The 16,545-nt window shown below is 43.4% G+C and overlaps 1 protein-coding gene across 5 annotated transcripts in view; it reads right to left on the bottom strand.

Moving 5' to 3' along the window:
* The window catches only part of LOC139279927 (adhesion G protein-coupled receptor B2-like), a 1,236,268-nt gene that overhangs the window by 50,666 nt on the left and 1,169,057 nt on the right, over nucleotides 1–16,545 (bottom strand). For all 5 annotated transcript variants that reach the window (XM_070899255.1, XM_070899259.1, XM_070899256.1 and 2 more), the window contains one exon: nucleotides 5,095–5,266. In XM_070899255.1, the coding sequence (XP_070755356.1) occupies nucleotides 5,095–5,266 (172 nt within the window). The remainder of the gene's footprint in view (nucleotides 1–5,094; nucleotides 5,267–16,545) is intronic.

Below are 16,545 nucleotides of genomic sequence, written 5' to 3'. Positions count from 1 at the left end.
GGCCTGTCAGCCTAACCTCAGTGGTGAGAGAAATATTGGGGAAATCCTGACAGGATAAATCTACATTTGGAAAGGCAAGGATTACTTCGGGACAGTCAGCACGGATTTGTTAAGGGAAGATCGTGTTTGACTAATCTGATTGAATTTTTTGAGGAGGTAACCAAGAGGGTCGATGAGGGTAGTGCGTACGATATAGTATATATGGACTTTAGCAAGGCTTTTGATAAGTTCCCACATGGTAGACTGGTCATGACGGTTAAAGCCCATGGAATACAGGGCAAAGTGACAAGTTGGATCCAAAATTGGCTTGGAGGTAGGAAGCAAAGGGTAATGATTGATGGATGTTTTTGTGACTGGAAGGATGTTTCCAGTGGGGTTCTGCAGGGCTTAGTACTGGGTCTCTTCCCTTTTGTGGTATATATCAACAATTTAGATTTGAATATTGGGAGTATGACTAAGACGTTTGCAAACGACACTAAAATTGGCTGTGTGGTTGATAATGAAGAGGAAAGTCATGGGCTGCAGGAGGATATCAATCTACTGGTCAGGTGGTCAGAGCAGTGGCAAATGGAATTTAATTCAGAGAAGTGTGAGGTGATGCACATTTGGAGGGCTAATAAGGAAAGGGTCAACACATTAAGCGGTAGACCACTTAATAGAGTAGATGAACAAAGGGACTTTGGAGTGCTTGTCCACAGATCTCTGAAAGTAGCAGGCCAGATAAGGTGGTTAAGAAGGTATACAGAATGCTTGCCTTTATTGGCCAAGGCATAGAATATAAGAGCAGGGAGGTAATGTTTAAATTGTATAATACTTTGGTTAGACCACAGCTGGAGTACTGTGTGCAGCTCTGGTCATCGTATTATAGGAAGGACGTGATTGCATCAGAGAGGGTGCAGAGGAGATTTACAAGGATGCTGCCTGGAATGGAGAATCTTAGTTATGAGGACAGATTGGATAGGCTGGCTTTGTTCTCATTGGAACAGAGGAGGTTGAGAGGAGACCTCATCGAGGTGTACAAAATATTGAGGGACCTGGACATAGTGGATAGTATGGGTCGATTTCCATTGATGGAGGGGTCTATTACGAGGGGGCATAGTTTTAAGGTGGTTGATGGAAGGTTTAGAGGGGATTTGAGGGGGGGCGGGGGGCTTCTTTACGCAGAGTGTTGTGGGGATCTGCTGTTTGGAAGAGTGGTGGATGCAGAAACCCTCACCACTTTTAAGAGATGGTTGGATGGGCACTTAAAGTGCAGTAACCTGCAGCATTACGAACCTAGAGCTGGTAATTGGGATTAGACTGGATGACCTTTTGTTGGACGGCACAGATATAATGCTAAGTACTGCAGGGAATAGAATATGGCCAGGGTGATCTCCTGGACTAGTTTCGATCGCCTGGATGGGTCAGAGAGGACTTTTCCCAGATTTTTTCTCCCTAAATTGGCCTGGGTTTTTATCTGGTTTTTGCCTCTCCCTGGAGATCACATGGCTCCGGTTGGGGTGGAATGTTTCAGTATAAAGGGTGTCGCAGTTGTATGAGGCGGACTGGTTGGGCTGGGTGCTCTTTGCCTTTCCACCACTGTTCATAAGTTTATATGTAACCTTTAGGGCTGCTGACCAAGGGCCGTGCAGCTCTTTGTCAGCCGGTGTGGACACGATGGGCCGAAATGGCCTCCTTCTGTGCTGTAACTTTCTATGTTTCTATGTTACAACTGCACTTTCAAATTCAGCTGCTCAATCACATCCTCACCACCTTTGATGCCCTAGTTTCCATTAACAAATGAACTTCTCACCCTGGTCGTTCACCTGGTACAGCCCTCATTTCTGCTTCCTTAAGTCCAAGGGATATAGACTTGAACATTTATGGCGGACAACTAGTTTACCCATTCATTGTCAGATGTGGCTAAACCACATAAAGCATTATTGGTTTCTACTTTCCTCTGCCAAAACTGCACTCTATTCCAGGATCATCCTGAAATGCAAAGATAATCTTCAGTTTTCTTCACTACAAACTATCTTCTTCCTCCCCTTACCCCTGCCCTCTCCACAACAAGATTAAGACCATCTGTTCAGCTGCCTCTGTCTCATATATTCCCTAAGGCCAAATTTTCCCTCAGTTCCCCCTGCCTTAGCCCTGAACTTGCACTTTTCTTTAGTTTCTCTCCTATATCCCATCATCCCCTTTCTGAGCTCATCTTGTCCATGAGAACCTCCGCTCCCTCATCCATGCCTTTGTTACCTCTAAACTTGACCAATGTTTCCCTTAATTTTTTGGGGGGCCACGTGGTCCATTCAAAAGTCCGCACATGCATGTTTTTTTTAATTTAAAAGCCGGCTCACAGGCTGCACGGGATCTTTGGAACGCTACGCAGCCTAAAGGGAACTTTGGACTTAATTATTCCAATGCTCTCCTGGCTGGCCTCCCATCTTTCACCCTACATAAACTTGAGCTCATCCAAAATTCTGCTGCCCTTATCCTAATGTGCACAACTCCCGTTCACCCATCACCCCATGCTCGTTGACCTACATTGACCCCCAGACCGGCAACACCTCAATTTTAAAAAGCTCATCCTTGTTTGCAAATCCCTCCAGGGCCTTGCTCCTCCCTAGCTTTGTAACCTCCTCCAGACCTACAACTCTCCGAGATCTCTGCGTTCATCCAATTCTGGCCTCTTGAGCATCCCCGATTTGAATTGTTCCACTAACGGTGGCCGTGCCTTCAGCTGCCAAGGCCCTAAGCTCTGGAATTCCCTCCATAAACCTCTCCATTTCTCTACCTCGCTCTCCTCCTTAAGACGTTCCTTGAAACCTCTCTCTTTTACCAAGCATTTGGTCATTTGTCCTAATATCTCATTTGTGGCTCTATGTCAAATTTTGTTTGATAACGCTCCTGTGAAGTGCCTTGGGGCATTTTACTACGTTAAAGGCGCTATATAATTTAAGCTCACTCATCTACATTGGCTCCCAGACTGGCAATGCCTCAATAATTCAAGTTGTCATTGGTGGTGTTAGTCCTGATATGGTTCAATTATACTGCCAGACCTTCATCCTGTTTTACATTTGTTATCCCTATTTCTATTTGGTAATGCCTTATTGTAACTGCAGTACAGTTTTATTCATACTTTCATTGGTTAGGGCCTTCCCGGGTAACACCATTAAGACCCAACACATTGCACAATGGTGCCGGAGGAAACAGAACCATATCTCCACCTAGCGAGTCTCTGATCTCAACTCTTAGTGATCTTCAACATTTTTCCATTCGAAGGTTGTGAAAAATCAAAGCACAACCATCCCTAAGCTAACTCTCCTCGCAGTCGGTTTCAGAGCAACAGCGTTGATGTAGAAGTTCAATCATGATTTTATTGAATGGCAGTGCAGGCTCGATGGGCTGTATGGCTTACTGCTGCTTCTATTTCTTATGTTCTTATGCAGTATTGATGGAAACAATTTGCCCAACTTTCTGCAAAGATGAGGATGGTATCTTATAAGACTTTTAAATAAATGGATAAATTCAGCTTTCCTTATGGCCCTTAAAGTTGATTTAAATTATGTAATGCAATAAATGTGAACTACTCTTCTAGCCTGATGTCAGTGGGAGTGACAGTGATGATGAATTGAAGTCAAATCTATTGTGATGTCCATACTTTTCATGCGATCCTTTTTGCCAATGCGGTATATTGATACAAAGTTCATATCACCCTGAAAATCCCATTCACCACAAGGTGGTATGGATGAGAATGGCTGTATTGCTTACTCTAGCTCATCAATAAAGGAAACACCCATGGTCTCCAATCACAGCATCTAGTTCTTTCTTAAACAATTCCCATGATTTACACCTCCATTACCCTGTTCAGGAGCTCATTCCATGTGTTGATCACTTGTGTGTGAAGAACTTCCTGACATCCATCTTAAATTTCAGTAGTTTGAACTTGTGACTCCATGTCCTTTAAACTTTTCTGTATCTTTTACAAAATTGCACACCTTTATAAGGTTCCCGCTCAGATGCTGCTATTACATCTCTGTGCTATTTTGTCAGGTTTCGTTTCTGGTGCCTACTTGTTTAGTTTTAATAGTTTTTGTATTTTTTTTCGATGGTTTGTAAACTCTACACTCTTCTGTTTTTCCTCCTCTCTCCCTGAATCAAGAGCAAATTGTTGAGGCCTTCACTAAAGTGTTCTTGAACCAGCCACTGTCAATCTGTCTCCCCTGTCCCCACGCTCTGCTGAGCCACCGAGTGCTCTTTAAGCAGTCCTTCAATTTTAAGTTAACTTTTTAAAGTTGCTTTGTGCTGATCTTCATTGAAGACATTCAATTTTACCAGTGGTACAAAAACAGGACAAATGCAAGGAAAGGTTTGCATGATTTCCCTCACACCAGGGAGCTTTCTCCTGCAGTATTCCCAAGACTGAAAGTAGTGCATTTCAATATATATGTTCCATGATTGGAATTTCTTTGGAATTATTGATTCACTGATGAATGTAGAAGCTACAATTAGAAATGGCCTGCAAGCTCAGTAGGCAATTACACTGCCCGGTGTGTACTCAGTCTGTCATACAGAGCAGGAAGTTTCTTGGTTTCAGTACCTGTTGTGTTGAATTACCTGAGCTGAAAAGGGACCACCTTCCCTCTCTCTCTGGGCTATGGAGGGTACAATCAGCCAAGGTTCCCGCTCCTGACTGCTGCCCATTGACTCCTCCTGGAAGGGCACATGCAAACATGTCGGGGGAGGAAAAGGTGACTGTGATGTTCCACTGTGGTTGTGCAGCATACTCACAGTCACCAATTTTCTTCAGGTTTGAAGAATGGTCACTTGGCCATGGTACTGGCTATCCCTTCTGCTTCAAACCCTCTCCCAACTCGTGTCCCGCCTGAGATCAGGCAGTCGCAGGAGGCAAACAATCTCAGCTGCCAATATCTGTTCACCATCTTGAGCCACTGCACGCTGGTACACTAAAGAGCTCCACTGCCAGGCAGCCTCAGTATAGGTGCTTTTAGAACATGTTGTTTGCATTTTTACACTCTACCATAGACACCCCTGAGAGAGGGTCCTCTCTCAATGCTGTTGGTTTGTAGAGCAGAAGTTTACCGCACATACCTCTCTCCTCAGGAAGCAGTGGACTGTGATAATAACAAAGCCTTGAACGGAATCAAAAACTGCAAACAGTATTTGAAACAAAATCGATCGCCTGTCAGTCATCGCCAGAACAGCTGACATCCAGGTCAATGCCAGCAACGGGAGAACAACACACGAGCTCCACAGGGATGCCCTAAATGAACAGAAGAAGAATGGCAGCCTTAATTAAAATGGTAAGTGAGATCAATTATATACTGTGTGGGCAGTTGCCAGCACACAATTTAGAAGTGTCTGATTCAAATTCTGTGCCTAAATTATTTTTATTTTAAACTTAATGTCCAGTTCTTAATTCTAACTGCAAACCAAACTGGGATTTTCAAACTGGGATTCTCAGAGGCTCGAGGTTCTGCAAGATAATCCAAAAGGTCACCGAGGTCATCAGATTTCTGTATTTGTTGACTTACTGTACATTATTTCTGTTGCTGTCTATGTTAATAAAGAATTTGTTTTGGAATAACATCATTTTTCTTCAAGAAGCTGATGCTGTCTTTCAGAAATTGGGATAACATTCCACCCCCCCTCCCCCCGCCCCAGTGTGTCCATATTTCCACGGGCCACCAGTGATATGTTGCTATTTGTAGGGTCCCCGAGTATGTTGATATTAATAGCAATCCCTGAGGATCTGTTGATATTTCCAAGGGTCCCTAAAAGCTTTGTTGATATTAGCAGGGCTCCTGTGTGTGTGTCAATATTAACAGTGATCCCTGAAAGTATGGCGATATTAGTCGGGGGTCCCTGAGAGTGTGTCGATATTAGCGGGGGTCCCCGAGAGTGTGTCGATATTAGCAGGGGGGTCCCTGTGAATGTTTTGATATTATCAGGGGGTCGCTGAGAGTGTTGTGAGAACCATCGCTACGAATTAGGGCTATATATTTTGCATGGATTATACTTTCCCACACGGTCCCATGAATCAGGCCAATTGCATGTGTTTTACATAGATCAGGCCTCCCAACAATGCCACGGCAAAAAATGTGCTGGCTTTACCTAACTTTCAAGGTTTACTTTAAAAATCAGAGAAGTGCTAAAAAGATTATGCTGCAATGCTCACACCTGGTGCAGCTTGAGCTCCACCAAGCTGCCAACACCACAGGCCTTCAATGTGGACTTGCTCCAAAACTTCCTCCAGTTCAGCCAATGTATCTTCATTGTTCTATGATAATGCTGTTACACACTGCAGCCTCTGATATAATCCCACAGGAACAATGTAAATGTACCAAGTTTCACTGATGAGGGACTGTTGTGGGTCTGGGGCCAACTGACCATGTATCATTGTGCTAAGTGTCAGCTTAGTTCAGTGGGTAGAACTCTCAACTTTCACTTAACAGGTCGTGGGTTCAAACTCCACTATAGACTGGCACCTCAGTGCAGTACAGTGGGAGTACTGCATTGTCGGAGGTGCACTCTTTCAAACATATGTTAAGCATTGTCCACCTGCTCAGGTGGATATATACTATCCCATGGCACTAAAGAGCAGGGAGTTCTCCTGGTGTCCTGGCCAACATTCCTTCCTCAATCAGTATCACCAAAGCAAATTTAACTGGTAATTTACCTCATTTGCTTTTGTGTGATCTTGCTGTGTGCAAATTGGCTGGCATGTTTACCTATATAACAATGACTGAAATTCAGAAACAATCCATTGGCTGTGAAGTGCATAGGGATGTTTTGAGGATGTGATCACATGCTTTATAAGTGCAAGTTCTTTCTGCACATACGTTTAATTGCAGTCGCTGTGTATAATATATGCACAATGCTGGTGATAAACACCAGCAAAACTGTATACACAGTATGCATGTGCACACATAACTGTTTGTAAGATGATACACAGTGGGTCTCCTGCAATAGTCACGGGTACCTAGTAATGACAGTAGAGATGTGTCATATTTTTTGTGGTCAGTAAAAAGTCTGACTTCTAGAACCCCATCACCACATGTGAGTCTCTGAATGAAACTTTGGAAATCTACACATGGAGAATTTCTTGACACAGAATTCATACTCTCACATAGAAACACACCCCACTTGCCCATGTCCAGAAAGCTTAGGAGCAAGTTGCCAGAGCCAAGGCTTTGAGAATGCTAGGTGTTTGTGACATACTGCTGGAGTTTAGCCAGCTAAAATCGCACAGCCCTACCAATACAGAGCATGGGTATGCTCGTTTCTTGTCCAACAGGGACCACCCTATCTGACAGGGCACTGTTTGTAGAGTTACCTCAGTGGTAGGATGACTCCTCCCAGTTGTAGTAGTGATCCAGACTGGCTGGTCAAACATTTACGGTGCCTTGGAGAAGTGCCACGGAGTAGTATGCCCTTCCTGGCTCAGGTATCAGATTATCGAGTCTACCACAGAGTGGATTTGGTTCCAAACTTCTGTCACCAAATATGTCATCTTGGTGCTACATCGACTGCAAGAGACACTTCTTCACTCCATCCACCACCCACCAAGTAGGTGTCACTAGTTAGTCATTAGGCAATTTCCAAGTGTGGGTTTGAGCTCTGGATAGGTGGACAGCAGGTACCAGAGTCTCCTCATAACCAACATGGTAAGCAGCAGAACTCACCATTAAATGTGAATCCACTGCCACCATCCGCCTGATACCAGCATGGACACGCACAAGCTATGTGATGGACATCTGCCTTCAGTAAGATGGAAGAACCTACACAGGGTAGCTTGCATCATGCCAGTTACGATGGGCTGAAAGGCCTCCTTCTGTGCTGTATGATTCAATGCCCAAATTCTGTGCTGCATACTTTCCTATGACCAAGTGACAGATTGGGATAGACTGGAGTTCTCTCTTCTGAAGCAGTTTCCCCTTTTAACAAAGATTTACCTCACAGAATGGTCCTGGATTTTAAAAAATGGCCCAGAGCAAGCCCTTATGTTGTACATGTAGTAGTTTTTAATTATGAAGAACTGTTTGCTGCAAGCTTAACCTGTAATGATATTTTGCTGTACTGAATAAAAACAAGAAAGATCAAAGTGCCCTTTGTCCCTTCTCAATGTGGTCCTGATGGACTGTGTCAAAGCTGCATTTAGCATCAAGCTGAACCCCACGATACAGTGATGAATCAATAACTGGAAGGGATACCATCTTTATCTTCCAAAGACCACTTCAAAGTTCCTTCTTGGGCTGTTCAAAGCAGTAATATCACATATGGGGCATTCAGCACCAGAGCCCATTGTTCACGGTGGGTAGAGTGCATTAAATGTCCTGGTGCATGCTCCAACAACACAATCATCTGCTCAAAGGAGTGCTACAATACTTTCAGAAATATCTGGAACAGACACTTCAAAACCATTCTTTGGGATGCTGTCCAGGACAATATTAATGAAGACATTGAAAAGGTAACAGGGGTCAACCTTGCCTCACTTCTCTTTTAGATAGGTTCTGTGCATTTTCCTTATACCTTCGCACAAATCTAGGAGTTTTCACATGCATCCTGCAAAAAATCCAAAATTTGGCTCTGTACGCCTATAGTTTCCAGCTTCTTCATTAGGGCTGCACAAGACATTACATCAAAAGCCTTTTGAAAACTGATGAAGGTAATGCTAGTGGGATTTCCCCATGCGCTACAATCTTGAATAAAGCCACAAGAGATGTGTCTACGGAGGTAGAGGTTTCGCAAGGATATATTGACAAAGCTGTCCCGCCTCCTTCAGAAAGACCTCCGTACAATATGTAGTATTTGAATGTCGCGGTCAGTGGCCATCAGAGTCAGCATGGCCCTCAAATTTTGATATGTTAACGTCCTTGTGGCGAACACTGGGGACATCTGCATTGTCAGCCAGTTTGCAGACCACAGATGTGTGAACAGGTTACAGATGCATTAGTCAGCAAGGCCAACAACCCCATTGGTGATCCACGGCAGTAACATGATGGGCATTTCTGAGTCTATAGGGTCAGTGTTTGCATCAGTGTTGCTATTTGGGTGCCTCTGCACACTGTTGTGTCTTATATGACTCAAAATGGATATTTGTAATCTCAATATGGAAAGGGTGTGTACAGAATCATACAGATTAAACCATGCTTCCCAAGGAACACTCATTGTGCCTTTATTTAAAGCTGCCCACTATGCTACATTTAATGATGAGAAGTGCAGAATGTAAATATGATACCAGGGAAACTAAGTCTACCCTATGCAGCTAGAACTCATGACACCTTTGTGCCAACCATGGACAGGAGCAGAGGGTAGGTGCAATGAAGCTCATGGGGGTAATTTTAACTTAATCTGCCCGGTGGGAAACTGATTGGGATTGGATCGGACAACAGTTTGACATTTCGTCCGATTTTACATTCCAGTGAATTCAACCAGCAGGTTAGTTTAAAATGAACCCCAAGTTACAACCAAATCATCCTCTAACATACCACTAATATCCTGAAGTAGCACTTTACATATCTGAACTAAGAGGGGTAGACTTGAAGTACCACAGCAAAGACAGAACATGAAAATTCCAATGAGGAATTAGCAGCAACACAGGAAGGAAGAAATTAGTGTGTCAGACATTAATTTCAGAAGCCAACCAATGTAACAACTGAATCATTTCTGGTCTTATCTCAGAAATGATTTTCTCAGTTCCTCAAATAGCGCCTATTATTAACTGGGCTCCCGCTGTAATGTTACCACTGATAAATAAACCCTCAGCACAATGCTCAGATGAAGTGCAAGGCACTTATTTCATCCATTCTGGAATGTGTCAATGTTGGCGGTTTGAATTAGCATGGTGCTGCTCTGTGGTGCTGTGCTTTGTTTCAGATATGTAACACTTAACCTACCACTCCTGGTACATGAAACCCTGCAGCCAACCAGTACATTAACTCCTCCTGTGGAAGGAGTAGGTGTCGTGGCTGGCTGATGAGATTCTGGCGGCCAAACACCTTTTTGAACTTTGCTTTTCGAGGGCTCTCTATGCGAGTCTGTGATGTCTTAGTTTAAGGCCTGAGGGTTGAGGTTTCGAAGGGCATCATTCCTGTAAACTTCCTCTCCCTAAGGCCTTGCAGGAGGGCTTGCAAGTTCTGGCCTGTAAAGCTGTCTTTCCTTAACCAGTAACTTCCAATTCTACAGCAATTTTAAAAAGAAATAAAATGAAAAACTTGCATTTATATAATACCTTTCACGACCTCAGGACATCCCAAAACGCTTTACAGCCAATGACGTGCTTGAAATGTAATCACTGTTGCAATGTAGAACATTTTGCACAGCAAACTGGAGGCACTGCCTACACAGCAAATTTAGAGGATTGAAACTGCTCCATTTTCACTGTCTGGTTCAGTATGTGGGAGATGGCCCACATAAACTGAACAATGTGTAATCCAGCAGGAGTAAACTTTGCCAGGAATCTTTAGTAACCCACAGCTACCCACACCGACAGCAATTTCTAAATGACAAGGTGACCAACTTTTTTGTGCTCGTTGATGCAAGGAATTCTAAAGCTGTGGAATGCAACACTAGGGTAAATTCACGGAGACTCAGCTTGCAGTACGGAGTCTTACTCGATGGAGCGTGACTGGAGAACTAGACACGAAGGTCAGTGTGCCAGATTTGCGATGATTCTGGTTTTCTAAGCCAGTGGCTAACTCACTGAACCACAGAGATCCCCTGACGTGCAACTTTTAATTGTGCTTTATTGGCAACACTCTAAACGTGAGTGCAACTTATCACCCACATTTTACAACATTCAAAAAGAATGCAAATAGAAAGCCACACAGAGCACTTTTCACTGGAGCTGAAAACATACAATGGGATGTCCTGCAGGTTAATCACAAGCTGCTATAGAATTATCATCTCATACAGTCCTATTGTATAAAGATCCAGTATCCCTTTGAAATGGGCCTGCACCAGTCTGTGCATCAGATACACTGGGGATCGTGAAGAAATATCTTTAATAAAAGGCGTAAACAACTCATTTGGCTGCCCTCGGAGTCACAGGCTACACACAGGGGTTCTTTCAAGTCAGGTGCAAAAAGTCACCATTAAAATTTAAAAAATTATGTTTAAAAAAATTCAAAGATATAGATATATGGTTCACAAGAATAGAGATTTTAGTTAAATGATGTTTGCAGTACTGAAAGGGAAATTTAATACTGAGACAAAAAAAGTTGACTAACATAACGCACAAGAGAAAGTGGAATGAGTGATTCAATACTGGGAGCAAGGAAAAATTATTGATTCAATATTCAGGACAAGAGGAAGTGACTGAGTGTATGCTGCTTCCTGCTATAGTTTCCTGCTTTTTGTCTGTCTCCTTTTTTAAATAGGGGCGTTACATTTGCAGTTTTCCAATCTGCTGGGACCGCCCCCCAGAATCCAGGGAATTTTGGTAAATTACAACCAATGCATCCACTATCCCTGCTGCTACTTCTCTTAAGACCCTAGGATGCAAGCCATCAGGTCCAGGGGATTTATCTGCCTTTAGTCCCATTATCCTATTGAGTACCTTAGCAATTGTGATTGTGTTAAGTTCCTCCCCTCTCCCCCCGCATAGCCCCTTGACTATCCACTGTTGGGATATTGTTAGTGTCCTCTACCGTAAAGACTGATACAAAATATTTGTTCAGAGTTTCTGCTATCTCCATGTTCCCCATTACTGATTCCCCAGTCTCGTCCTCTAAGGGACCAACATTTACTTTAGCCACTCTTTTCCTTTTTATATACCTATGGAAACTCTTGCTATCTGTTTTTATCTTTTGTGCTAGTTTACTTTCATAGTCTATCTTCCCTTTCTTAATCATTTTTTTTAGTCATTCTTTGCTGGCTTTTAAAAGTTTCCCACTCTTCTGTCCTCCCACTAGTTTTGGCCATCTTGTATGCCCTTGTTTTTAATTGGATACTGTCCTTTATTTCTTTCGTTAGCCACAGATGGCTCTCTTTTCTCTTACGCCCTTTCCTCCTCACTGGAATATATTTTTCTTGAGAGTTGTGAAATATCTCCTTAAATGTACACCACTGTTCATCAACCGTCCTACACTTTAATCTATTTTCCCCGTCCACTTTAGCCAACTCTGCCCTCATACCTTCGTAGTCTCCTTTATTTAAGCTTAGTATGCTGGTGAGAGATCCAACTTTCTCACCCTCCATCTGAATTTGAAATTCAATCATGCTATGATCATTCCAAGGGGATCCTTTACTAGGAGATTGTTTATTAATCCTGTCTCATTACACAGGACCAGATCTAAGATAGCCTGCCCCATGGTTGGTTCTGTTACATACTGCTCAAGGAACCCGTCCCTTATGCAATCTATGAACTCCTCCTCAAGGCTACCCAGACCAGTTTGATTTGTCCAATCAATATAAGGGTTAAAATCACCCAGGATTACTGCTGTTCCCTTTTTACAAGCCCCCACTATTTCCTGGTTTATGCACCGACCAACAGAGTTGCTACTGTTAGAAGGCCTATTGACAACGCCCACAAGTGACTTTTTCCCCTTATTATTCCTTATCTCCATCCAAACTGTGACAATATCCTGATCATTTGAGCCAATATCGTTTCTCACTATTGCAGTGATTCCATCATTTATCAATAGAGTTACCCCACCTCCTTTTCCTTTCTGTCTGTCCTTCCGGATTCAAATACCCCTGAATTTTAATTCCCAGTCCTGGTCACCTTGCAACCACGTCTCTGTAATGGCTATCAGATCATACCCATTTGTCTCAATTTGTGTCATCAACTAATGTATTTTATTACAAATGCTACGTGCATTTAGACAAAGTGCCTTTAAATTTGTTTTTTTAACCCTTTTTTCCTGCTTGTTTCCTCTCTCCTTCAAACTCACTTTTATTTTTGCTTTGTAATTTCAGTTTTACTCCCCTCCCTACTGAATCTATTTTCAGGTTCCCATCCTTTTGCCAAGCTAGTTTAAACCCTCCCCAACAGCACTAGCAAACGCCCCTGCAAGGATATTGGTCCCGGCTCTGTTGAGGTGCAACCCATCCGGCTTGTACAGGTCCCACCTCCCCAGAAGCGGTCCCAATGCCTCAGAAAACTAAAGCCCTCCTGCCTGCACCATCTCTCCAGCCACGTATTCCTCTGCTCTATCCTCCTAGTTCTGTACTCACTAGCTCGTGGCACTGGGAGTGACCCGGAGATTACGACCTTTGTAACGCTCCTATTTAAAAAAGGAGGCAGACAAAAAGCAGGAAACTATAGACCAGTTAGCCTAACATCTGTGGTTGGGAAAATGTTGGAGTCCATTATTAAAGAAGCAGTAGCAGGACATTTGGAAAAGCAAAATTCGGTCAGGCAGAGTCAGCATGGATTTATGAAGGGGAAGTCATGTTTGATAAATTTGCTGGAACTCTTTGAGGATGTAACAAACAGGGTGGATTAAGGGGAACCAGTGGATGTGGTGTATTTGGACTTCCAGAAGGCATTTGACAAGGTGCCACATAAAAGGTTACTGCACAAGATAACATTCACGGGGTTGGGCGTAATATATTAACATGGATAGAGGATTGGCTAACTAACAGAGAATAGAGAGTCAGGATAAATGGTTCATTCTCTGGTTGGCAACCAGTAACTAGTGGGGTGCCACATGGATCAGTGCTGGGACCCCAACTATTTACAATCTATATTAACGACTTGAAAGAAGGGACTGAGTGTAACGTAGCCAAGTTTGTTGACGATACAAAGATGGGAGGAAAAGCAATGTGTGAGGAGGACACAAAAAATTTGCAAAAGGACATGGACAGGCTAAGTGAGTGGGCAAAAATTTGGCAGATGGAGTATAATGTTGGAAAGTGTGAGGTCTTGCACTTTGGCAGAAAAAAATCAAAGAGCAAGTTATTACTTAAATGGAGAAAGATTGCAAAGTGCTGCAGTACAGCGGGACATGGGGTTACTTGTGCATGAAACACAAAAGGATAGTATGCAGGTACAGCAAGTGATCAGGAAGGCCAATGGAATCTTGGCCTTTATTGCAAAGGAGATGGAGTCTAAAAGCAGGGAAATCTTGCTACAGCTATACAGGGTATTGGTGAGGCCACACCTGGAATACTGCGTGCAGTTTTGGTTTCCATATTTAAGAAAGGATACACTTGCTTTGGAGGCAGTTCAGAGAAGGTTCACTAGGTTGATTCCAGAGATGAGGGGGTTGATTTTTGAGGAAAGGTTGAGTAGGTTGGGCCTCTACTCATTGGAATTCAGAAGAAAGAGAGGTGATCTTATCGAAACGTATAAGATTATGAGGGGGATTGACAAGGTGGATGCAGAGAGGATGTTTCCACTGATGGGGGAGACTAGAACTAGAGGGCATGATCTTGGAATAAGGGGCCGCCCATTTAAAACTGAGATGAGGAGAAATTTCTTCTCTCAGAGGGTTGTAAATCTGTGGAATTCGCTGCCTCAGAGAGCTGTGGAAGCTGGGACATTGAATAAATTTAAGTCAGAAATAAGACAGTTTCTTAAACGATAAGGGGATAAAGGGTTATGGGGAGTGTGCAGGGAAGTGGAGCTGAGTCCATGATCAGATCAGCCATGATCTTATTAAATGGTGGAGCAGGCTCAAGGGGCCGTATGGCCAACTCCTGTTCTTATTTCTTATGTTCTTATGTTCTTAAATGAAATTGACCGACTCATTGCCAAGTAAAATGGAATTGAATGACTCAATGCCAGGTCAAATGATACTGATTGACCCCAAGCCTAGACAATGAAACTGAGTGACTCGAAGTGGAACAAGAAAAGTGTCAGGACAGGGGAAGTGACTGAATCAACAACCGAGACAAAGACTGTCACCTTTCCTATGCAAAGGAAATGGATCAATTCAGTCTGCAGGATGGTATCATTGACTGAACATGAAGGACATAAGTAACTGATTCTACATCCAGGACACGGGGAACTGACTTATGCAACAATCGGAACAAGTGATTTAACTGATTCAATGCTTGTGACAAAGGAAATGTATTGATTTGATATCAGTAAAAAAGGGTAATTACCAATTTGTAAATCACAAAATTCTTGAATAATCCATTTTTTACCAATCCAGATGTGGTATAGTCCCAAGGTGTTTATATAAGTGAGTGAATGTAAAGGTGACTGAACTGAACTGTTCCGAGGGTGACTTGCCTCTTTATTGGACAGTTCCTTTACACACAGCAATTTCATATTTGGCTATGTGTTGTCACTAAAGCAGCATCATTATTAGCCATAACATTTCTGACCAGGCCTGCTGTTTCTTCAACAAAAGTGAAATGACTCACTGGTGAAGAAACAGCATGAAAAACAGGTATGGAAAGTGGGACAGTTCTCTTCCACTCAGAAATAAAATTGGTAGTTTTCATTCCAGTTTCCTCCCCCTCTCCTGAAGGTTCTGCCTCGTGCTGAGCTACAGATTACACAGGCACTGGCAGCTCTCTGGTTATCCCAAGTGCCCATTCTTCACGTGTGAGCATAGACAAGTGAATTTTGGCAGGCTATTTGACTGTGGGTGGCATCACATGCAAGCCCAAACCTGTCGTCACCAGGTGATCACCCACACATACTTTTCAGCAGGGTCACCGGATAGTGATCAGGAGCAGGAATGCTGATTACATTTTCTCTCGTTAACTAAGGGACTATTAGTTAAGGCTATTATTCTCTTTGCTAACCGTCTTCTTAAATCCCTCTCCCCTTTCTCCACCACACTCACCTCGAACAAGTGTGAGGTGCTCATGGACTTCTTTGTCTCAAAGATTGACACAATCGATCAGCTGCCTCTGCAAGTTCCATTCCTTCCCCTAGCCCACCGAGTCAAACTTCCTCTGAGGCTCCCACCTGCCCTAGCTCTAAACTCACATCTTTCTCTAGTTTCTCTCTGATCTCCCCTCTTGACCTCTCCACACTCATCTTGTCCATGAGACCCACTTCCTGTTCTCTTCACCCTATTCCCACTAAACTGCTGACCACCCAACTTCCTTTTTTGGCTCCATATTAGCCGACATTGTTAATGGTTCTTTCTCCTGAGGTACTGTTCCCCTCTCCTTGAAATCTGCCGTCATCACCCCTCTCCTCAAAAAAACAATCCTTGACCCCACTGCACTTGCTATCGCCCCATCTCCAACCTCCCTTTCCTTTCCAAAGGACTTGAACGTGTTGTCGCCTCCCAAATCCATGCCCATCTTTCTTGTAAGTCAACGTTTAAATTCCTCAATCTGGTTTCCGCCCCTGCCACAGTACCGAAAAGTCTCTCATCAAAGTCACAAATGACATTCTTTGTGATTGTGACAAAGATAAACTATCCCTCCTTGTCCTCCTGGACCTGTCTGCAGCCTTTGACACAGTTGACCACTCCATCCTCCTCCAACGCCTCTCCACTGTTGACCAGCTGGTTGGGACTGCACTCGCCTGGTTCCATTCTTATCTATCTAATCATAGCCAGAAAATCTCCTGCAATGGCTTCTCTCCCCTCTCCCGCAGCGTTACCTCTGGTGTCCCCCAAGGATCTG

Source organism: Pristiophorus japonicus, chromosome 14, assembly GCF_044704955.1.
Source record: "Pristiophorus japonicus isolate sPriJap1 chromosome 14, sPriJap1.hap1, whole genome shotgun sequence".
NCBI classification, from domain to species: Eukaryota; Metazoa; Chordata; class Chondrichthyes; family Pristiophoridae; genus Pristiophorus; species Pristiophorus japonicus.
Note: the sequence above shows the minus strand (reverse complement) of the source record. Positions and strands in the feature narration are given on the sequence as shown.